At 51.2% G+C, this 22,305-nt stretch overlaps 1 protein-coding gene across 3 annotated transcripts; it reads left to right on the plus strand.

Annotated features, from left to right (window-relative positions):
• Positions 1-250: 250 nt before the first annotated feature.
• SNX1 (sorting nexin 1) lies at positions 251-19,628 on the plus strand. Of its 3 annotated transcripts, XM_068958863.1 has the most exons (15): positions 251-490; positions 6,244-6,346; positions 7,187-7,323; positions 8,588-8,654; positions 9,873-9,916; positions 11,922-12,063; positions 12,582-12,660; positions 13,405-13,480; positions 14,702-14,815; positions 14,971-15,064; positions 15,702-15,907; positions 17,658-17,801; positions 18,314-18,394; positions 18,926-18,997; positions 19,456-19,628. In XM_068958863.1, exons 1-15 carry the CDS (start codon positions 347-349, stop codon positions 19,504-19,506), a joined length of 1,554 nt encoding a protein of 517 aa, XP_068814964.1. In that variant the 5' UTR covers positions 251-346; the 3' UTR covers positions 19,507-19,628. The 3 variants fall into 3 exon arrangements, with proteins under 3 accessions (XP_068814964.1, XP_068814965.1, XP_068814966.1); XM_068958864.1 differs by lacking the exon at positions 7,187-7,323 and having other exon boundaries at positions 301-490; XM_068958865.1 differs by lacking the exons at positions 251-490; positions 7,187-7,323 and adding an exon at positions 3,719-3,858.
• Positions 19,629-22,305: the final 2,677 nt, after the last annotated feature.

The raw sequence follows: 22,305 nt of genomic DNA on the forward strand, positions 1-22,305 counted from the left end.
GCGCTGGGCTCGCCCATTGCCCCCAGAGGGGACGCGCCCCTCCCCCCTTCCGCTGGTGCAATGGTACGGCCCAGCGGGCCTCCCGCTCCCTCCTCCCTCCCCGCCGAGCTCGTGGCCGTTTCCATGGGGAGGGAGCGACGCCCGCCAGAGGGAGGGAAAGGCGGCGCTCATTGGCTGCCTTTGGCCGGGGAGGGCGGAGAAGGCGGACGCTCCAGCCAATCCTGAGGCTCTCGGCTCCTCCGGCCCCGCCCCGCCAGCCACGACCCCGCCCCGAAGCTTAAGGCGGCGGCGGCGGTTTCCGCCGCGGGTGTCGCAGGCGGAAGCGGTGGCGGCAGCGCGCGCGGACATGGCGTCGGGCGGCGCCTGCGGCTCCGGCTCCCCCTCCCCGGCCGAGCGCCTCCCCCCGCCCTTCCCCGAGCCCCGCGGCGACGGCGACGCGCCGGGGGCGGCCGACAGCGACACGGAGGGCGAGGACATCTTCACCGGCCCCGTGAGTGCGGGGCGGGGGGGCAGGCCCGGCCCCGGCTCGGGGGTGGGTCTCGCTCCGGTTCCCTCCGGTGCTTCCTGGCGGCCGGGGCCGGGCAGCGAGCAGGCCGGAGCGGCTCCCGGTGGTGGTGTCGGGGCGAGAGCGCCCGGTCCCTGCCCGGAGCAGGGATGGAGCCGCTCGGCGGCTGCAGCCTCGGCTGGGTTTGGTCAAAGAAGGTGCCAAAACAGAAGCGTGGAAGGGAAGGATCCCTTTTTTGGGAGGAAATTCGGGCTATGTGCTTATCTCTGTGCTGAGCCCTGGGAATCTCTGCTCTCCCCGTGGCAGTTGCAGTTGTTCTGCTCCTGCTGAAAGCGTCTGAGGCTCCTTCTGGTGTTGCTGTCGGGGTTAGTGCCACACGAGCGAGCTCAATGCCCACCAGTAACACAGAGGGTCCAGGGAGAGCGGGTCGCTCTCCCAGCTGTGCGGGTGAGGTGTGACTCCAGGCACTTGCTTTGGTGGTGTACCGGCCCCTGTTTCAGTGCAGTTAACTTGCCAATTCTTGCAGAATCGGAGAGTCTTGAAAGAGCTGTGAAGGTGTCCTGGTGAGGCTCAGGCACGGCATTGGAAGCTGTCTGCTCGCCCTTGCCTAGGGTAATGTTAAAACTAACTAGTAAGCAGGCTGTCTTGCCAGGTTGAAACCCGACAGCTGCAGTTCAAAGCTCAGTTTGTTATGAGGCTTCACAGGGAAATGCCCAGGATTCCTACCCAGAGGTTAACTCTTGTCCCCTCGATAGCTAAGAGGGTGTTGCTGTGGTCGGCTTGGTGCTTGTCAGCTTGGAGTTGGAATGGAGGATGAGGCCTCTCCTCTGTGAGGTGTGGGGGAGGTAATTCAAGCCATGCGCTTCACAGGGAGGAGGCTCAAGAGCATCTTGGTGACTGCCCTTGCCTTGTACCGCAACAAGTGACTGCGCAGCCATGGAGCAAAAGGGATTGAGAAAGTTTAGTTGATGCTTCTTCATCTGGATCAGTTCAGTGAGCCAGCTCACTGCATTGCTGCACAGATAACCTGGTGAATGTGAGTGTGATGGAGTAAATGGCTAGGGGTTTATAACGTCTTTTTTTCTGTTGTTCCTAGTAGTCTTGGGTGTCTGTGAATCTCTGGCTGTTTGCTGACTGGGCCTGCGTTTGTTCCAGACACTGAACAGTAAGCAGCAGCAAAGTTAGAGCAGTGACTGATGCAGCTTTGAACAGGGCTGGTACAAGGGGACAGTCCAATAAGTTGGTTATCTCAGTGACTGCAATAAGGTCGCTGTAACTCTGACAATAGCTGATGCCAGGTGTCTCTGGGAACTTAGCACTGAAAACGTAGCTGAGGACTAGCTCATGGGCCAGTGTGCGTGTGGACTGTCAGACTGAAGAGCAGCAGGTACAGTACAGTCACGCAAGCTTCCCGAGGGGGTCTGAACAGCAGCAATTTAGATGTGCAGCAGTTTGTGCAGGTTAAGATTAAGATGCTGCTGAAGTGAATCCTTGGGCCAAAAACAGTATCGAGGGGGCTCTGAAGGGAGCACAGCTCAAGGACATCAGAGCTGCATCAGAGCATCGGGTCAGAAGCTGAAGGAGGCTCGTGCATTGAAAGACAGGGCGTGCTGGAGCCTTGATGCCTGTTTAGCGCTTTATTAAACTGAATCCCCTCCCTAGCTGGGGTCAGGCCTCAGGTTCTTGGGTTCAGGGTCTGTACTGAGCGAGGCTTTGCCTATTAGAGGGGGCCTCTTCTAGGAGGCTGGTTATGTGGATGCTGCAGGGACTAGGCTTGGTTTCTCAAGCTCTGCAAGCTGAGGCTCCTCACACTGTCCCCTGTGAGGAGTAGCTTTGACACTGTGGCCTCTGCCTGACTGCCTCACCAGGCTTCTTCAACATCCCCGTTCCTGCAGGCACAATGAGAGGAGTTAGTGTCCCTGGCCAGAATCTCTCCAGAAGCCGCCTTTTCATCTATCTGTAGTTCCCCAGCCCTGAGACTTCTCCTTCTGGTTGCGCTGAGCCCAGCTCTTAACTTTACTCCAGTAGGAAACCACGGACTTAGCCCTCTGAGGTAGTGCAGTGAGCATGCAAACCTGCCTGTCACAGGGGATGGAGCTGGCCCAGCAAAGCCACTTCCTGCTGACAGGCAGAAAGCTGGAGTTAAGCTGTAGCTGTTTCTGTACCATTCCTGATGAAGCTTCTGACCTGATGCTGCTCTGATGTCCTTGAACTGTGCTCCCTCAGCAGCAAATAGTCTTCTTGCCAGGAGTCTGTTGCTGGCTTAGTAGTGGAGAAATAGGCAGGTTTGGGAAGATGTTGCTCACGGCCAGATTCCGCTTTGCGTGTGCTTCTGAGGACAAAACTTTCATATTGGTCTGGGCATAACAGAGCAGTGGGGTCTTATCTTTCTGACAATAATATGGGAAAGATGCAGTCCCCACTTGGCAGGATCTTAGCCATTTAACGGTAGGGAGAAAGCAATCTATGCTAGTACCTCTGGCTGGCAGTGGAAGATGGTGCTTGTCCTGAAAAGTTCAAGAGCTTTCTTAAATTAAGAACTGGAAGTCACAGTGTGTGGCTTCTTATAAGGGAGCTTTATGGTTGAGGCAGCCTACCAAAACAGGCAAGTGTCAACTGCCATGGGCCTTCATGCAAATAAAGTGGCCCTTCACAGAAATTGAAGCCTGAGCTAAAGCAGCTTATCAGGTGCTTAGTGTTGTTGTCGGATCAACTGTCATAACTAATACTTCAGTTTCCTGTTGTGACCTTTTGGCTTTGCTTGTCTGTCTGCCCTTGAGTATTAGCAAAACACTTTCTGTGAGACAGCAATCAGGCTGGTAAGGCAGATCTGTATGAGAGCCAGTGTTCAGGTGGCATGAAGGTGTTTAGCCATAAAATAAGACGCAGCAAAAGTGTTTCGGTCAGCATAAGTATAACCAGAGCTGGAGCTCCTCTGTTTGTGGAGGTTGGACAGCTGCATGGCCGTGATCCCCTCTAGGGATGCGTTCAAATGGCAGCTTTTCTGAACTGATATCTGCTTCCCTGTGATGAGCAGAAAAAATCAGATTTGTATTTGGAGACTTGGGGAACTTAACTTGCCTGGTCTCATGACAGTTGTGCTGTGTACTAAATCAGGCCTCTGAGATAGTGGGCGTGGTGTCATGGACAGATCCAAAAGAGGCTGCAGCTGTTACCTTCTGTAGTAACAGATGGAGAAGAAGGAACAGGGTGTAGTACTTTCATATTCTTAGAAGCTAAGTTTAAGGCAGATGAAGAACCTGGTCGCTCTAGAAAAGTAACCTTGCAGTGATACTGGAGCAGATGACTCTTCTGGAGCCTGGGAGAGAACTGGGAGCTGAAAAGCCAACCAGGTAAACTTCATTGTTTAGTTTGTCCATATAAGAGTTTCTTAGCAGCTTGCAGACCTGCTGCAGGAGTGGAGGATCTGAATGGCACCTGCTATGAATCTACCTAACACGGCATCACTGTGGTGATAGTTCACTTAGGTGCAGGCGGGGGGAGAGGGCGGCTGCTGGAACAGCTTTCAGAGGTTGCTGCAAGATCCCTGTGAATATTTGTTTTCTGCATTGCTCAAGTGCACCAGCAACCTGTGCTAAGAAGAGACTAACCCTTGCCTGTGTGGAAGGTTATGCACCAAAACAAGCCGTTTGAGCAGGGCCAAAACCAGGTGGGGACAAGGATCCTGTGTTAGGGGTAGTGTGGTCCAACAGGCCAGCCTTGCTCCTCCCATCACTAGTGGTGAATCATTCCTGCTAATGGCTTCAACTCCGCAGGTATGCTGAACTCTCGCTGCTCCTGGCCTAGTGAGCAGTGTTAGGAAGTATATAAGCTCCTAATATGCCTGGTGAGGAATAGATTTGATGTTTCAGCTCATGGGCTGTGTAGGAACTGGGAAGCAGTCTTGCTCATATCTGCAGATTGGCCTCTATGAGCAGGGCTTACTGAGATCCACAAGTGACTAGGCATGATGTTTGCCATGGGTCTGTTTGTGTCTCTGCTCTCAGCTTTCCATCATTAGAAAATGTACCTCTGATGCATCCTGCCTGTAACTGTTCTGATCCAAGCTGGGAGCAAGTCTTTCTCCTCCAGAAAAGCTCCCTGCAGAAGGGAGAACTTTTCATCAAGTGGCTCTGGAGATGTAACTAAAGACTTGGCCCCACCTTACACAGGAGCTGCATTAGTGCTGCTTTACTCCTGAAGGAGTAATGGAAACCAGTGATGCTTTCCTGCTGAAGAAAGCTCTCCATAGCCCCTCAGTTCAGAGTTGCTGTTAATAGTATTCCATTTACTGGCCATCAAAGAAATGTTCTGTTCTCTGCCTGGCAGCATTAGGACATTAGAGAATAGCACTTGCTTGCTGATTCTAGTTTAGAAAAACTTGTACTTGTTTGTCTTAGTTCAAAATGAAGGGTGATTTGTGGGACCACTATCCGTAGCTTTTTTTTTTGCCTGTAGTTGTCATTCACACTAAGTAGCAGGAGTGCAGAAATCGCTCTGCTTGCTAATGTATCAGGCTAGTAGATATACAGGCTCTTGGGCAGGCTTTCATTTGTCCCAAAACCTGTTCCATGTAGCCAGGACAGTTCTGGCAAAGCCTGCATGCCATGGAGGCTGTTTGCTGTGGCATTCTGTAGGCTCTGCTCTAAGTCTTTGCCCCAAACTTTGGGGCTGGCTTGTCCTGGCTGAGTCACAGCTCAGTGGCACACTAAGAGCACAAGCTTTGAATCAGTGTAGCGTGCAAAACTCCGTAAAACAGTGGCTTTGTCAAAAATGACAAGCTGTGCACCTGCTTTAGACCAGCCATGGTAGCCTTGTCTTTGCTGTGGGGGTTGTTGCAGGAGGGGACAGTGCTGCAGTGGAGACCACCGGCACTGCTGGCTCCCAGTAGTGCTGGGGGAGCAGAGAGTTCACAAGCTCCTCTGGTGCCACTTTGAAGTGGAAGCAAAGTGCTAAGTTAAAGCATAGCCCAGCTTCCTTCACACAGGGCTTAACTGGCCCCCTAAGGAAGGGCAGCTCAGCCTGTGGTAGTGGCTGAACTGCTAACGCGAGTTGAGCTGCTAACAAGGCTCCTCTGGTCCTTGGCTGATTGCCAGTGGATGCCTACAGGCAAGCAAACTGCTGCAGGCCTCTGCCACCAGAGGCAATAGCTGAGATTTCCCAAGGGGTCTTCTGTGGTCAGCATGCTCAGCCTGGTACTGCAAAGGGCACAGGGCTCCCTAGCATTGCCCATCTGGCTTCATGCAGTGCTAAGGCTGACATGCAAGTCAGTACCTGGAAATAGCGTGGCCAGGTCTATTATGGGTGTCCTGAACAGGAGCGTTTACAATGTATACTTCACTGCCTGCTGCTGCCAAAGCCTGTAGCTGAAGGACTGCACCTGTGACACTCAGCCCGTGGACTGGCGCGTTCTAGTGATCTGGCGCCCCTGTTCTGCTAAAAATCAGGGTTGACACTGGCTCTGAAATTCTTGGTGACACCTGGTATCTCTAACTGCTGAGAAGCCTTGGTGTAGCTCTGCTGGCAGAGATCCTAAAGCTCAAGGGCTGATAGAGGGAAGGCAGTCTGTCCTGGCCCTGGCCAGGGGCCACTGGCCACTGTGCTCAAACCTGTAGTTTATAGGAGTCATAGTATTGAACCTGTGTGGCACGGGCTAGAAAGGTGGGCTGTTTGGTTTTCCAACCTCCCCGCCTCAGCGTAAATGACCTCTTGCTTATGTGCTTTTAATTCTTTTACAGAGCAAGCCCACAGCACCAAAAAGGGAATCTCTTCTCCCAGTGAGCAGCAGCTCCAAAGAGAATGGGGTTCATGTAGAGCAAGATGATCAGGACTTATTTGCAGGTGAGTCTGTATCTGTTGAGGGCTTTCTGAAATCTAAGCCTGGAGTAATCGCCTTTCTAGCCATGACCTGCTTGTGGCTAGACCATGCTTATTCATGTTTACTGCAAGTCCTTATCTCTAAGTTATATTCCAGTCTACTCTGGAAGCACTGAGCTCTAGTGATGCTTCTGGGAAGGTCAGAGTAGCCTCCTCCAGGTCTCTAGCATAATCATACAGCAGGATTAACTGCTTCAGAGCTGAAGAGGCCTACAAACTTGATTTGCTTTATTTTTTTGTTGTATTAAGTTGTTAAGGTAGTGAGTGCCCTCCCAGAGTTAAAAGGCTTGTGTTGTTCCCGCCTCCATGCAGGTGGAAGAAGTATCTAGTTGAGAGGTGGCTGTTCCCAAGCAACAGAAAACATAACATCCCTCACCAAGGGGAAATGAGAAGGGCCAGTCCTTCCACAGCTCTCCTGTTTCTTGGCTAGGTGGGACCCCTCCAGCAGAGGCCTCCGAAGAGGAGTTGGCTCTGGAGAGTTCTGTTAACGGATGGAAGCTTTGACTTCCTCTGGGTGGAGAAGTATACTAGGAAGGAGCCTAACCTCCAGGCTGGTCTATATGCCGTGTAAAATCAAACTTGGTTCTAGCTGTTCTAGTGCATAGCAGGATTAATCAAATGCTCTTCCTGCAATGAAAGATGTATTGAGTCATGCTCTTCTCAGTGCTTATAGGTGCCCTCCCATGCATATTCTCATTGTCTGTTGTTACTCCCTAGATCTCATGAACCTCTCCCAGAACGTTGAAATTACCTTTCCAGTAACCCAAAGTAGAGAGGCTGATCCTTGCAAACTTCTCTTGACAGATGCCACTGTAGAGTTGTCTCTAGACAGCACGCAAAACAACCAGAAGAAAGAACTGGCCAAAGCATCCAATCCTGCCCCCCCATTAGATGTAGCTGCAAGCTCCTCTTCTAGAAACCCTCCAAAGAGCTATGAGGAGGTGAGATTTGCTCTGAGCTTTTCAACTTGCCCTGCTGGCTTGGGACTGTAATCTGCAGAAACCCATCTGTTTACTCAGATGTAAACATGCATCTCAAGTGATGCAATTAATTTAATTGGCACACTGGATGCCCTGGCTCTTATCTCAGGCTATCAGTCTGAGACTGATGCCACTGAAATGGGGTTGAGGTCAGCCTGACAGCATCCTTGCTCATGGGGAAGCATGGGTAGTGCAGACTGTTGCTTCCAGTGCTGACAAAGCAAGCAGCTGATGTGGTCCTGAGCTCTGACTCAAACCTCTAGCACCCTATATTGCTGCAGATGGGGCAAGTGGTGTAATTTCTCTTTTAAAACAAAACAAAACAAAACAAAAAAAAAACCCTAGGGGCAGAACTTGTAGTCTGGTTGCTGAGTCCAGTTAATCAGATGGCATTTGGGCCTGAATCTTGGTGGTCTCCTGTAGAGAGAATAAACCTGTTTCAGAGACAAGTGCTCCTTTTCTGCCCTGAGCACCGCTGAGCTTATGAGGACTGACTTAATGCAGTGTTGTCAGGAGTAGCATCTCAGGTTAGCTTTGGACTGTCTTAGGTAAGAAAGCAATGCAGAGCTAGGACAGGGTGCTGAGCTCATTAGTGAACTAATAGGCTGTGACTTTCAGGTTATTAAACCAAAGGACTGTTTGGGGCTATTCAGCCAGTCCATTGCAGGACTGCAATGCTGTCTAAGCAAGCTGAAGCCTCCACGGGTCTGTCAAAGGCAGCGTTGCTGGCCTAGCCACTCACTAGCCTTTAGTCTATCAGGGTGTGACTGAAAGACCTGTTCAGACTGTATCTGCTGGTTGCTGTCGTGGCTCTTGTGCCTGCCTACACAGTAAAACTTATCTTCTTTATAGGCTCAGTGTCTTAAGCGGTTTCAGATGAGAACTGAAATCATGATGTAAAAGAGCTAAGGGGAACTAATTCTGTACTGAGCTGAGCGAGGCTGGGCTCTGCAGAGTTTCAGGTTACCACCGTAGCTGTTTGCACATCTGTCTGCAAGTAACATTGCTGTAACGTCAAATCCAATTTAGGATCCTTGGAACAGGCAGCTTCAACACAAGTAAGAAGCCTAAGGGCTTTACAAACGGCCTTGGCCAGACTTAAGTACCAAAGATGCCTTTGCGCTATGACAAGCTCACTTTGATCTATGGAATTCTATAATTGCAGCAGACTGAAGCCTGGATTTCTGGGTTTAATTGACTCTCCTTATGTCCTTACTCCAAACAGCTGGAAGAAGAGGAACAGGAGGACAAATTTGAGCTGACAGTAGGAGTGAGTGACCCGGAGAAAGTTGGTGAGTTAACATCCTGTCCTGTTGAATGATGAAGCTGAGTTAGACAGACCAGTCTTGGTAGTAGGACTGAATGCAGATGTTATCTCCATGTGCCACAGTTCTAGCTTTTGAGCTGCCTCTGCAGGCACGGACTTGGATCACTGACTTCCCAAAAGCTTCTTCCAAGATGTAGAGGAAGTGAAGCTAAACAAAGCAAAAAATCTACGTCCCAAATGAAGCAAGGCAGAAGCAGGCTCTGTAAAGCCAAGCATCTCAAAAGCAGGGGGCCAGGAGCACGTTTTGGGAGGGAGGTGATATAATTCTTGTCCTAGCAGAGCTTAGTACCTAGGGCTGTGATGTACAACTTCACTTGATCTCCAGGAAGCACTATCCTTTGTGTGGCTAGTGGGGAAGAGGCAGAATTGCCTTAACCTAAACTAAGCGTCTGGCTCCATGCTCTGCCTCCTTGCCTAGCAGCTGTGGAGCACTGAGATGCAAGAGGCCTTTTCTATGTTGAAAGTGGGGATCAGAGCAATTTGACCAGCTACGTGGCTGTCCCTTGCAGAGAGTGCAAGGTAGCATCTGGTCCTAGCCAGCAAAGCAGCCTCAGTTGTGGCAGCTTGTTCTAACTCTAGCTTGTGAGTTCTGGAGTTGGAAGATGCACTGACTTGTAAATCAGAGGTATTCTAGGGGTAGCATCAGATTCCTGAGGATGCCCTTCAGTTGAACTACCAGGTAAACCTTCCGTCTGCCAAACAAAGGGATTTCTGTATTAGCTGGAGGAAGCTGTCTGTGACGTCTCAGAATCAAGCCACATGTAGTCAGGGGCTGTCTGACTTGCATCCTCTGAATAGACTACTTCATGTGCTGTACAGCCGCTGAATTGTTACGTTCTGAGCAGATGTGTGGAGTTAGCCCAAATGCTGTCAGTGTAACAAGTGACTGATTGTCAGTGTTTGCTGGCTTCGGAAGTAAAAGGAGGGCTCAGCAGTCCTAAGCAGCCAGGTCGGGCAAATGCCTAGTGGGCAGGGGTCCAGGGGCCTGCACTGGGATGCTGCCTGAAGTTCTGTGTGAAGATGCAGGGCTCTGTCAGTTCATCAGGGCTAGTATCAGAACGAGTGAAGGAGGCAAATGCCAGGAGGCTTCTAGAGCCTTGTGCTTTGGAGTTTTCGAAACATCCAGGTGATGGTGGAAAGGGCCAGGCTTGGGATGCTAATGCCTTGTTTCTGTTTTCCATAGGCGATGGCATGAATGCATATGTAGCCTACAAAGTGTCAACACAGGTATGTCCAATTCATCACTCCTGTGATAGGATGCCGTTATTTTTTCCCACTTTTAGGACAGCTGGATTGTGTCTTTTCCTAGTCGTTCCAATGGTGACCTTAAAACAAGAGGGCCTGAGTACCTTGTTAGAATGGATTCATGAGTTACAATGCACTTCTACAGAGCAAAGGATGGGCCTAGATGAAAAGTAGGTTTTGACCCTACTTGAAAGAACACTTTTGACTTCAGGCAGTTACAGCATTGCAGCCCTGACTGATCTCCCAGCTCAGCGTTGGAGTGAGCAGCAGGCACCAGGTCTGTTTCTAGTGGTTCTGTGTTGATGGTCACATCAGATGAAGGTCATCTGTGCTCAGCTCGGCTCTTGATGAAGAGTTACTGCTGTAACTAGTTTGCTGTCGCACTCTTCTGGTCTAGTAACAACAAATTTGGCCTTCTGGAGCAGCTGCTGTGCTTGTAGCTGTGGGCTGCTGCTCTGAGCTCTGCAGAAAAGTTGTTCCTAGGTGTCTGTGCAGCAACTCTTGGACCACAGGAGTAGAGGAGTTAGAGGAGCCTTGGACTTGTTCAAGTTCTGCCTTTGGCTGTAGAGCTGGAGAAGCAATCCAGCAGTGGTACCCCTGCTGCATGGCTGAGTGGCTCTCAGCCTAGGCACAGCGTGGCAATGTCATTCAAAGGATTTGACTTGAGTTACCGCAGTGACTGTCAACCCTTTTGGGTCTCTGGCAAAGTTGAGTGTCCTGGTCTGTGGGACACTAATAGTCCAGTCCGAAGACTATCCCTTCTTGCCCTGGTTCTTATGACTTCTTATGGCACAGGTTTTCCAAGATCCTTTCACTTGTACTTGATGATTGTGAAGTGACATTGAGATGATAGGATGTGCTGGTGATAATCATGTAACTGTGCTGTAGCTGGAGTCCATATTTTATGGGATGGTTCCCTCACTGTGAGCAAAATGAACTGAAGGGATCAAGTGGAGTTGATCCCCTAGAGAAATGGGAATTGGTGGCACCGAGTATCCAAAGCCTGGAGTATGGGTGCACTCTTCATGTAGGAGCCCAACAGCTGCTGCCCCATCACACTGCAGAGCTGTCTAACTGGAGCTGAAAAAACAGACTGACCCATTGACTTGACTGGAATTCCCCAGATCAATCACCCTGCTGAATGACAGTTCCAAATAGCACTGGGCTTCCTAGGCTAGCTTCATCATATCACTAAAACTGCTACCATGTATGGGACTCGCGCTACTGTGGATGCAGAAGGTTGGCTTTCCCATTTTGTGCCCAGCTCTGCCATGGATGAGGCCACTTGGAGCATAAGTAGCTGTGCTTGCTCAGCGTCCCGGAATGGCTGGGGTAGAAGGGACCTCTATCATGCAAGCCTTGGGTTATCTGGAGAGATGGCTTGCGAGAGGCTGAGTGAGCTAGTCTACCAGTGATAAGCGCAGAAATGCAAAGAGTACTTCCTCCTGCGCTGGAATATGGAAGAGGCCTGAAGGCCTGTGGTACTGCTGCAGCCCATTCCTGCCCACTTCATGGCAGGCACTACCTCCTGCAGTCTGAAATGGCTGGTGCGCAAAGGGGACTAGGGGATTTGTTAACCTCCGCTCCTGCCTTGGTAACATTGTCAAAAGCCACTGGTAGCCCTTATAGTCTTAGGGTGACAAACTGTAACCTAACAAGGGTCCCCCTTCTTGTGGAGAGCAGGGATGATGGGATTAGGCCACGTGCAGAGCTTATCAAGCAGTCCGTGGCCACGGACTAACAGCTGCTCTGTTATTTAATAGCATTAATATTGCTGCTTAGTCTGAGGAGAACTCTTAGGAGGTGAGTTCCTGAAAGCCTAGGCCAAAGCTTGCTCAGTTTAGCTTTGCCTGTTCCTCGTCCCACTGAGCTCAAGCTGTCCTTTTCCACCCCCAGAATTGACAGCACAAATAATGCTATCAAGGCTATGTATGCACGGACAGGCTTCCCTGGGCAAGCTTGATCTAACTTTCATCTCTTCCCCCAGACAAGCCTACCGATGTTCAGGAGCAAGCAGTTTTCAGTGAAAAGGAGATTCAGTGACTTTCTGGGTCTGTATGAGAAGCTGTCGGAGAAGCATGCCCAGAATGGGTTCATCGTTCCTCCGCCGCCCGAGAAGAGTCTCATAGGTGAGCAATGGAGGTGCTGAGCGCTGCTCTAGAACTGGTCTGTCTGATGTTGCACTCCTGCCTGCAGTCCCAGACCTGAGGGGCATAGCTGCAGAACAGTAGAGGGAAGAAGGCTGGTAAAAATAATCTTAATTTTGTGGCGCAGACAAAGCGCTAAGTATGGAATCGGCAGGGCTCTGGGCTTAAAGCTTTGTTTGGGTTCACAGATGGCTCTCCATCTACTTGATATAGAGTGAAACATGCTCTGCACTGTAACTGAATTGCTGTTCACTTGAGTCCAGACTTGTAACCCTTCCAGTCTTGCCTGGCCTTGCTCTGCCTCTGCTCTGGATGTATACTTCTGCTAGATGTAGGTATAAGCAAATCTTAATTATCCAACTAGTTCTTGCTGATGTAAGGTCTAATTTTTATTGTAAAAAGCCCAGCTTCTGTGGTCATGCTGATAGTCTGTAACAGACCTCACTGCCTTGTGCGTTCAGTTGAAGCCACTCATCAATTGCATCTTCCTCCTGCGCTAGGAATGACCAAAGTGAAAGTTGGGAAAGAAGACTCCTCCTCTGCAGAGTTCCTAGAAAAAAGACGGGCTGCTCTAGAGAGGTACAGATCCAAACAACTATCCCCTCGTGCCTGAGCCAAGCAAGGGACCTCTGCAAGGTCAGACTGGCTGCACTCTCCTCCTTACACGAGAAGCAGTCTGCTTCTAGGTTTGCAGTGAAGCTGGAGGCCGCTGAAGAGTTACAACTACAGAGAATTACTTGACTCTGAAATTAACTCCTGCTTCAGAAGACCTTGCTGGGGGTTTGGTCAGAGTCTGACCAAACTCCACTAACAATGCAGGCTGTAAAATGGAGCTGTCTCATCAGCTCAGATGTGGATGTTTAGTAGTGGAACAAACAGCGCAGCTCAGGTGAAGAACAACTGGGTCTTTCCCAAAATTGGTACCCTAGCTACAGAGGCCACTGGTGGCCTCTGTACTGACTGCTGTAGTTAGCACTAAGATGCTATTCACCTCCAATTTGTCCTCTGAAGAGCTGGTAGAAGTGACATCGTTAAAGATGGGAGACTGGATCTCGATCAGCTGGCATTTTGAATAACTTGCTTTTGCTTGTCCCAAGTATTAATCAAGTGTCTGGTCTGGAAGTCTAGTCTCACTAGAGTCCACAGGGAAGCGAGACTCTTGCCTGGTGGGTGGGCAAGAACAGCTTGTTGGACCTGACTCTCAGCCATTTCAAAGTAAATAACAAGCATATTGCAACTGACTTGCAAATGCTATAGCTCAATGGGTTTCTCAGAGCCAAGTCTGCTATAACAGGAGTAACTCTTGATACGTTCCGTTCTCAGGTACCTTCAGAGAGTTGTCAGCCATCCAACCATGCTGCAGGACCCAGATGTCAGGGAGTTCTTGGAGAAAGAGGAGGTCAGTACTGTGGAATAGTGTAGCTACCAGTACCTTGGAAGTAGAGAAGAAAACAGTATCCGAGAAGCTAGCCAGGCATGACACTTCAAAGCTGCTCTTAGCAAGAAGCAGCAGAATCTTGTAAGAGCTCTTAACCAGCAATGACAAGAACAGGACTCCTTTTCTTCTATGCTAGTGCTTAGATAAGCACTGCACACTGATAACGAGCTCTGGCCTAGCTTAAGTCATGGCGGGGGTGGGACGGGGATGCTCTGAGAGCAAGGGTAGTCTTTGTCCTGTGAAATCTGCGATAGAAGTGTAGCCTGCTGCTCAGAGGTGAGGGAAGAGGCTGGTGCTGGCTTGGCCCGGTGCTCAGATGTTAGTCAGTTCACTTGACGGTTGTCCTGCTTGCTGTCTGCCTGTGCTGAACTTCCACCTCGGGCTAGAATTGTAGAAACCGAATGAGTTATTTGGATTGCAGCTAGAATGGGCATTGCTGGGGAGAGCTGGCTTCTTATGGAACCACGTGGCTGATGTACTCTCATTAGAGCAGCGGGGACTACAACTGTACCAAAACAGAGCACCTGACATGGAGAAATTGGAGCCTCTTTGAGGCTTAGCCCTGGGAAACTCTAGCCTGTGTGATTCTGACAAATATTGTGCTGAAGGGCTCTCATAGGAGCAGATGTCATGGAGAAGCCTTGCTTAGTCTGCCGGTTAGAGTGGATGCAGCTCTGAGAAATTGTCACGGCTGGCGTAGAGTGTTGCCGGGCCTCAAAGGTACTGCTCTACTGTAGTGTCCCCAGGAATGCAAACTGCTGCTGGCTCTTGGAGAGATGCTCCAAAGCACTTTTCTCTTGTGCCTGCATGACCTGTGGTAGGTAGGGCAGCTCTCAGTTCCGGTTGCAGGGATTCAAGTAGCAGGGATGGTTCTCGAAGATCTGTGTTGCCTTGGCTAAGCAGAACCGCCTGGGCCCAGATAGCATGAAGGGTTCAGGAACTCCTTATCTGTCTGAAAACAGCTCTAGTCCCATGTTTTGAAACGCCATGCAGGCTGTACAGATGGTCAGATAGTGTCTTGCTAGTGCTTTGCAGTAGCTGCGGCGTGTATATTGCTATGTGCAGAAACCTTGCTGTCAAGGGATCCACATGAATACCACAGGAAGAGTGATGCCACTGTGATGGCAGCTCTCAAAGCTACTTTCATTGCCTGACAAAGCAAACTTCTTTCCTTCTTCATAGCTGCCAAGAGCAGTAGGCACCCAAGCCCTGAGTGGAGCAGGAATACTGAAGATGTTCAACAAAGCTACTGATGCTGTCAGTAAAATGACCATCAAGATGAATGAATCGGACATAGTAAGTATTTGGACACCTGCAGGCTGTCCTTTTCCTCGCTTTAGAGCAGTTTGTGTGCCCACCAGCTCAAGCTTTGGCTGGGAGATCCAAATAAAGCTCTGCAGCTACGGGGTGGTGCCATCTGTGAGAATCAGCTCTGGGTTCATCTGTTTTAGTGGTTTGAGGAGAAGCTGCAGGAGGTGGAATGTGAAGAGCAGCGGCTACGGAAGTTACATGCTGTTGTCGAAACACTGGTGAACCACAGGAAAGGTAATGAGCTTGGTACTGCTTGCGCTGTAGCTTGAGCCGTTACAGTTAAGCCTTGGCAATGCCTGACTGTAGGTCACCCTTGAGTAGGTACCCTAGGAGGCACTTCTGAGATGTGACATTGCTCCCTTGCTATAAATAACTCTTGGCTTTTAATGGGGGGCGATGGAAGTAAAATGATGACTCCCACACCTCCTAAGCTTGTAGGACTGGGCAGGATCACAATGTTAAAGTGAACCGGTGTCCTGCTGGATGGAGGCTGCTGCTGTTGCAAACCTGAGTAGAGTTGATCTTATTGCTGATTCCAAGCTATCCTCTGGCAGGGAGCGGGGATGTTTTTCTTCCTCTGCATGTTTTGGCTGACTTCTGTGAATCTGTGCCTGTCCTCCCACTCTGCCACTTCCCTTCTCCTTCCTGGCTGGAGTTGCCTAGCCCTCCTCCCACTGTGCTGCAGAAGCTGCCAGCTCTGACTGTGAGACAGTGCTGTTTCTTCCCGCAGCAGGGCAGGCTGGTGTCTACTGGGGCTACAGAAAAGCAGTTCCCATAGCGGCCTCCAGGCTGAACTCTGTAGGATGGGGCTTTACTTGCAGGGCACCAGCATACAGGGCCAATCGGTTGACTCTCTTGTTCCATTCGCTAGAGCTAGCGTTGAATACAGCACAATTTGCAAAGAGTCTGGCCATGCTGGGGAGCTCAGAGGACAACACAGCCCTATCCCGGGCACTGTCCCAGCTGGCTGAGGTGGAAGAGAAGATTGAACAGCTGCACCAGGAACAGGCTAACAATGACTTCTTCCTCCTGGCGGAGCTCCTGGGAGACTACATCCGCCTTCTCTCAGTTGTAAGGGTAAGCACTCCTTTGGGGCAATCCTCAGAGCCAAGCTCTAGGGCACGCTGCTGGTCTTAGCACAGTTCTTAGGCTTAAGTATGCCAGGAGGCAGCTGGTCCCGTAAATACAAACACAGGATTTTGTTTAAATATATTTCGTATATTTGTATATTTGTTTGTAAAATATAATTGTTGTTTGTAAAACATAATTGTTTGTAAAATATATTTTTGCAGGCAGAGGGCAGACTTGCTGCTTGTTGCGTTGTGCATGTGTTGGGCTCTGTTCAGATCAGAAAAGTAAGGTGGAGGAGGCCTGGCTATGCTGTTCTTCAGGGGAAATATGGAGCGAGTTTGTGGCTCATAGGCAGTCTCTAGCTGTTCAGAGGCAGAGGCTGCAGTTACTGCGGAGGCTCTAAATTGGTGACCTGTGACCTGAGTTACAAATAGATCTGACAAACTCTGCTGGGGAGTAGTTGGAGTTTTGAAATATGTGCAGCCTGCCTGGCATGCACTGCTCACTGCATGATGATGCATGATGGACAGAAATAAGTCCCAAGTGAGCTGTAAGCCTGAAAGGCTGTTAACTTGCTCCTGCCCAAAATGTATCCTGTCTCCAAGCAGTTAGTTCTGGCAGCAGCAGGGACCAGAAGAAAACCTGGTGAGTAGGTACAAGCCTGAAGCTAGGCTGAGCTCCCTGGTCTGTCGGCCTCCTCTATACTAGGAGGAGGTATGCGTGCTCCAGAGCAGGACAGATCTGATAGGGCTGAAGGTAATAAGACGTCTTGGATATTCCTGTAAGACATTGTAATGTTACCTAAGACTTCACCTGTTTCTTGGCTGCTCTGTCCTGACCATACTGTTGGACACTGCTCTCTGCTTTTACTAGCTCTTCCCCCACAATCTAGCTGAATGCATTCAGAAGTCTAATGCATCTTTCTTGCTTGGGCTAGTGACTTGCAGGTCTGCTAAAATCATTGGTCTCCTGCCAAATGCCTGGAATCTGGTGCCTGAGCCTTCTGCAGTGATTTGTAGTCAGCGGGTGCTGCAAGCCTTTAGCTCTGTGTACCTGAAGGCAGCCTCGCTTCAGGACAGCGGGAGCTAATGCTGGAGATCCAGTGCAGGACTGGCAAAAGCAGTTCCTTGCACTAGCAGTTCTTGATGGAGGGCCCAATGTACTGAGATGAGCATGCAGCAGAGCTTGGAGATGGACTAGGCTTAGTGTTGGGGTACTACCAGTTCAGTAGGTGCCTCAGACCTGTCCAGGCTTGGGCTGAGCTGCATTGCATGCTTAGCTGCATAGGGTTTCCCCATGACTGTCTCTTACCAAACCCTAAAGTAGGCAGCCAGAACCTGTGCTGCCACCTCCGAAGCTGTTCTTGAAGCACAAATTGCTTGATGAAACACCTGGGTTCCTTCACTGGTGGGGTGGCATGGGAAAAAAAAAAATCCTCTATGATCCGACCTGTGGTGCTTTGGTTGCACATCAAAGCCTCTGGCTCGGACTGGTCCAGAACCTGACTGGTGAAGCAGCTCTGCTGTTAGCTGAAGCCAAAGGCACGGGTGTTGCTGTAAGCAGTGCTTCCTGCAGCTGCCTACTGCTGAGCCTGGTGAGGTGACAGAAGGCAGGAGTGAGCAGCAGCAGAGGGCATAGCCATGCTGCTCATGGCAAACTAGTTTGGGGTACAGCTCTGCGCATGTTTGACTCTCCTATGTGCTGCTCACAGCCTGCTTGGGGGCATGCCAATTAATTCTCTGCTCCTTCCTTTCAGGGAGCCTTTGATCAGCGCATGAAGACCTGGCAGAGGTGGCAGGATGCCCAGACCATGCTGCAGAAGAAGAGGGAGATGGAGGCCAGGCTGCTCTGGGCCAACAAACCCGACAAGCTGCAGCAGGCCAAAGAAGAGATCTCAGAGGTAGGGGGATGAGGAGCACTGTGGTCTCTAATCAGCTCCTTCCCCTCTTTGCACTGCTGCTCAGTCATAGCTTGTGGCAGCGCTGCCCTAGGCCAAGCAGTACTGGAATTGCTCCCCCTCTCCTCAGAAGAGGGTGCTTTGAGTTGAAAGGCCAAGTAGCAATTGCCAGGCTTGTAACAAAGAAACTTCAGCTTTTAGCAAGCCCTACAGGAAGCCACAGATGCTGCAGGAGGGGCCACTTGCAGTCATGCTTCACATGTGGCAATACATGGCTTGCTTGATAACAGACCCTGAGCTTGCAGCATGCTTGAGCACTGAGTGCAGATGATGCAGCAGGTGCAGCTTGCCATGGCAGCGAGCTGATGTGAGGACCAGAAGTGCTGGCCTCTATGGGGCTGTGCTCCAGAGATGCCTCTCAGCTGTGAACAATCACTGATTACAAAACCACTCACAGAGGGAGTGAAAGCTTCATCTCCCCTTCCCTGGAAACAGCACGCTTCCTCTCTCTGCAGTGGGAGTCTCGTGTGACACAATACGAAAGGGACTTTGAACGGATTTCTGCTGTGATCCGCAAGGAAGTGATACGGTTTGAGGTAGGTTAGTCCCAGCCCGTAAGCAGTTCTTGAGTCTGGGAAGGGACTGTGTGAAGGCTGAGCTGGCCTGGTTGGCTGGGGTGTCTCTTACCTGGGAACACCAGCCTGGCCTAGTCAAGGGGGCGCCTTGGTTCCCAACCCCACTCTCTGTACAGCAGCTGGCAATATTTGCAAATCCGGACAGGTTTGAGTGCAGACAGAACTGCTGTCTTTGGATAGATGGGCTTTTCTGCTACTCAAAGTATGCAAATAAGCATATCCATTACAATGAAGGCAGATCTGCAGAGATCCTCTGACCCTGCTGATCTGTTGTGCTGCTCACCAGCTCACAGCCAGCAGCTGAACTTGATTCTCTGCATTTCATGTTCACATGCTGCTGCTGGTCACTTAGTGTGTGGGCAGCTGAGATTGTCCAACCTGGTCCCAGGAGGAACAGGAAAATCCTGTCCCGTCTCCACACATGCACACCAGGCTGGAGGGCTTCAGTGGTTACTTCAGATTTGTACTTACTTATGCAACTGTCTCTTGCAGAAAGAGAAATCAAAGGACTTCAGAAACCACGTGACTAAATACCTTGAGACGTTATTAAACTCTCAGCAGCAGGTCAGTATCCCTAGCCTGCATGCAGCCAGTCCTCCCCTTGTCTTAGTTGTGCTGGCAAGCCCCTTCTGCAGAAGGGCTTCTGCTGTCAAAACTAAGCAGTGTGAGGTTGCACCCTACATGAGCATGAGCTGCTGGGGTGGCTGTATCCTGCTCCTCTTGACCACCACAGGGTGAGGAGGGATGAACTCCCGTGGGCTGGAGCCTCTGCCTGCAGTCTGATCACAGGTGCCTAACAGGAAAGCTGCTTCGTACAAAATACAAGCTGTTGTGTCACACCCTGCTTCGTGCCTGCCTTTTTTTGGGGCTGTATACGTGACCCTGGCAGAGCTGAGCGGAGCTGCTGGTGTGCACTGTGGATGGGCTTCTCAACTCAGTCCGTAGAAAGCTTGCTTGTTTTGAGCTTGAACTGTGGTGGTAGAGTGCCTGCCAGCTCCTCACTCTCCCTTCTCTCTCTGCAGCTGGTGAAGTACTGGGAAGCATTCTTACCTGAAGCAAAGGCAATTTCCTAATTGGACCAAGCAAACGAGCGTACCTGAACTTTGCCTTTTTATACACTATACCTCTTTGTCTTTTACACATGAATGAACCCTAGTTAAACATTCTGGAGCTGGTAGAGGTTTAACCCCCCCCCCCCCCCCCCCCCCAAACAAGCAGCTTATAAGCCAGTAACTCTTCTAACTGTATATTTTTCATTTAGCTACATATATTTTCTTACTGAAGAGAAACTAGTTTCCTGCTTTAAGACCAGACCTGCAGTAGGTGAAGAGTGAGGGGGAGGGGGTTAATAATAAATGTATATTTTTCAGCCTGGGTTTTAGGGCTCTAATGACTATCTTACTCCTGCAGTGCCATTAAGATTATGTAATAAAACTTATATCAGGGCAAACACGCTTGTTCTATTGTTTATGGGAGCTGCCTGGGCTGGGCCAGGGAGGTGTAATGGCTGAAGGGAAGAAGCTGTGCTACAGAGTGTCTCGGGCTCCTGAAGGCCAGCAGATCCAGGCCTTGGCCACCTCAAAGGCAGTGCTGCCAGTCCAGCATGGCCCTCTCTGTTCAGCATACACTAGGCTGTGCTTAGCTGTATGTGTCCTGCCTAAGAGCTCCACGTGTGGTTGCAGAAGGAGGCAATATGCCTTGTGCTTTGAGGTGAAGTGTGCTTTTGAGAAACCCATGACCTTGGAGGCTACCTAGGCCACCTGTCTCAGCTTTTGATTAAACTTTAGCCTTCCACATTGCTTCAAGCATGAGGACAGGCTGCTCTTCCTGAGCTCAGCCAAGCTCCAAGGTAGCCCAACTCCACATGCTGTGCACTCAGTCCTGCCTCTACTGGCTGTGGGGGAAACAGGCAGTGTCCAAGGTAGCACAAACCTCGTGAAGCTACGGTACTGCTGTAGATGATCAGCTCTTGCTCCTTCAAAAGCTGTTTGCACGGTAACAGGTGGCAGCCCTCAGCTGCTGCTGCGGGTTGTTGGCTTTGGGAGCAGGGGGAAATGCGAGGTGCTTGGCTTGGAGCTCCTCTCACTGAAGAAGCTGTCTTGGCTGTGGGCTTGGCCCTGAGAGCAAGACACTTGTGTTCTTAGCAGATCTGATCAAAACTGATACTGATTTTTCTGTGAGGGCTTATTTAAAAAAAAAAAAAAGATACTTAGCCTGTATTAACTTCCCCCTTCCCTTTCCCCTTGCCCTGATAGGGCAGAGTTTGCCTGGTATCCACAAGAAAGCTTGGTGGAGCAATGCTGGTCCAGCAATGCTGTACCTGGAGCAATGCTGCATATGCCCTCCCCAGGCTGCACTATTGCTTGTGGGCACTCCTGTCCCAACTCCAGCTGAGAGCTGCACTGCTCCTGTGTCACAGCTAACACCCTACATGGCAGGAGCGCGTCTCCTGTGTCACCCCTCCCCTGAGCAGCCCAGTATGGGCTCCTTGCTCTGCTAGGCTGAAGTGCACAAAGATAGCAGGCTTTGCTTGCCAAGTGCTTCTGTCTGCAGGAGTTGGGCGGAACTGGCTTCGTCTTGCGATAGAGAACTTCCCGTAAAACAAAGGGAGGTTAAATCTGTGCAAAGCATCTTGTGTGAGCTCGCTGTCACAGTCCTTTGGGGGCTTATAGCAGGTATGGGCTCGGGTGGGGGCATCTGTGGGAACTTTGAGTGAGAGCAGCCTGAACACTGCTCTAGGACCACTGTTTTTTAGCTCTCCCTGGCTCCTCCCCTGCTCCCTTTGCTGTGTACCAGGAGCTGGAAGAATATGGAAATGGCAAAGTAAACTCTTGCTGGCTCTGGGCAGAGATCCCTGTGCCCTTTAGCTAAGTGAAGTGCCAGTCCTGACCGAGAAACTAGCAGCTGGAAGCCCTGAGCTAAGGAGGAGAGGCCTGAACAGTGCTCTGACTTACACCCTGCTCTTAAATGGCTTGACCACCTCTTGGCCAGTAGCTTCTCCCTGTCTGTGAGCAGAGGGCTCTGGGCAGGACTGGCTGAAAGCACAAGGCTTCGGGTCCAGTCTAACCTGACCTCTGGGGAAGTAACCTTCCCTGGATGACACTTCAGGGACTGGCCAGCCCTCTAAAGCTGCATTCACTAGCCAAAGGCGCTGGGGTACAGACCTTTTCGGGGCTGTTCAGCTTGCCTGTCTCTGTGCCCTGGGAGGAGAAGGGCTGGCAGCAGGGGCAGGAGAGCAATACGGCATCAGATGGGCTTTGCCGGTTCTGCAGCAGCTCTGTGTGCAGGGGCTGGGGTGCCTGGAGGGAGCTGCGAGAGGCAAACGCTCCTGGCTGTGACCCTGCGGGGGAGGTAAAGCCAAACGCCGGCTCCTGCGGTGCAAACTGTTGGCTGAGGCTGGGCTGTCTCGGCTCCCCCCGTCCTGAACCTTGCGCCAGACACTTTTAGCAGCATCACGTGGCTGATGTTGCCTTTGCTGGTATCATTTCTCCCTGGTGCCACAGGCTACTGTCGGTGACGCGCATGCAAAACCGCCTCCGGGACGCCGCGCAGCAGCTCGGAGCTTAACCCGGCCGCTTGGGGCTGCGCCGCCTCCCAAGCGTGCGAACGGCGGGCCGGCAGGCGAGGCGCTGTCGAATTTCTGCAGCACCTGTGGGCGCCGGGGTCCCTCGGCGGGGCAGCGGCACGGGAAGGCCGTGGGCAGCGGGTGCGGGAGCCGGGGGGGGGGGGGGGGGTCTCCTCGGGGCTGGCCCAGGGCGTTCTCCCAGCGGTTTGTGAGCGCGCGGCCGTGCGGAGGGATGTTCTCCCGGCGCGTGGGTCCCGCCGGGCGAGCAGCAGCCCCAGGCGGTGCGAGGAGGAGAAGGGCGCTGGCG

Source organism: Struthio camelus, chromosome 12 (genome assembly GCF_040807025.1).
Source record: "Struthio camelus isolate bStrCam1 chromosome 12, bStrCam1.hap1, whole genome shotgun sequence".
In the NCBI taxonomy this organism is placed as follows: Eukaryota; Metazoa; Chordata; class Aves; order Struthioniformes; family Struthionidae; genus Struthio; species Struthio camelus.

What these genes read in the sequence shown, in the direction of transcription:
- SNX1 (XM_068958863.1), top strand. Translation starts at nt 347, where the DNA reads ATGGCGTCGGGCGGCGCCTGCGGCTCCGGCTCCCCCTCCCCGGCCGAG. An exon ending in AGACGGGCTGCTCTAGAGAG is followed by an intron (nt 12,661 to 13,404) that starts GTACAGATCCAA and finishes TTCCGTTCTCAG; the next exon opens with GTACCTTCAGAGAGTTGTCA. An exon ending in AGGAAGTGATACGGTTTGAG is followed by an intron (nt 18,395 to 18,925) that starts GTAGGTTAGTCC and finishes TGTCTCTTGCAG; the next exon opens with AAAGAGAAATCAAAGGACTT.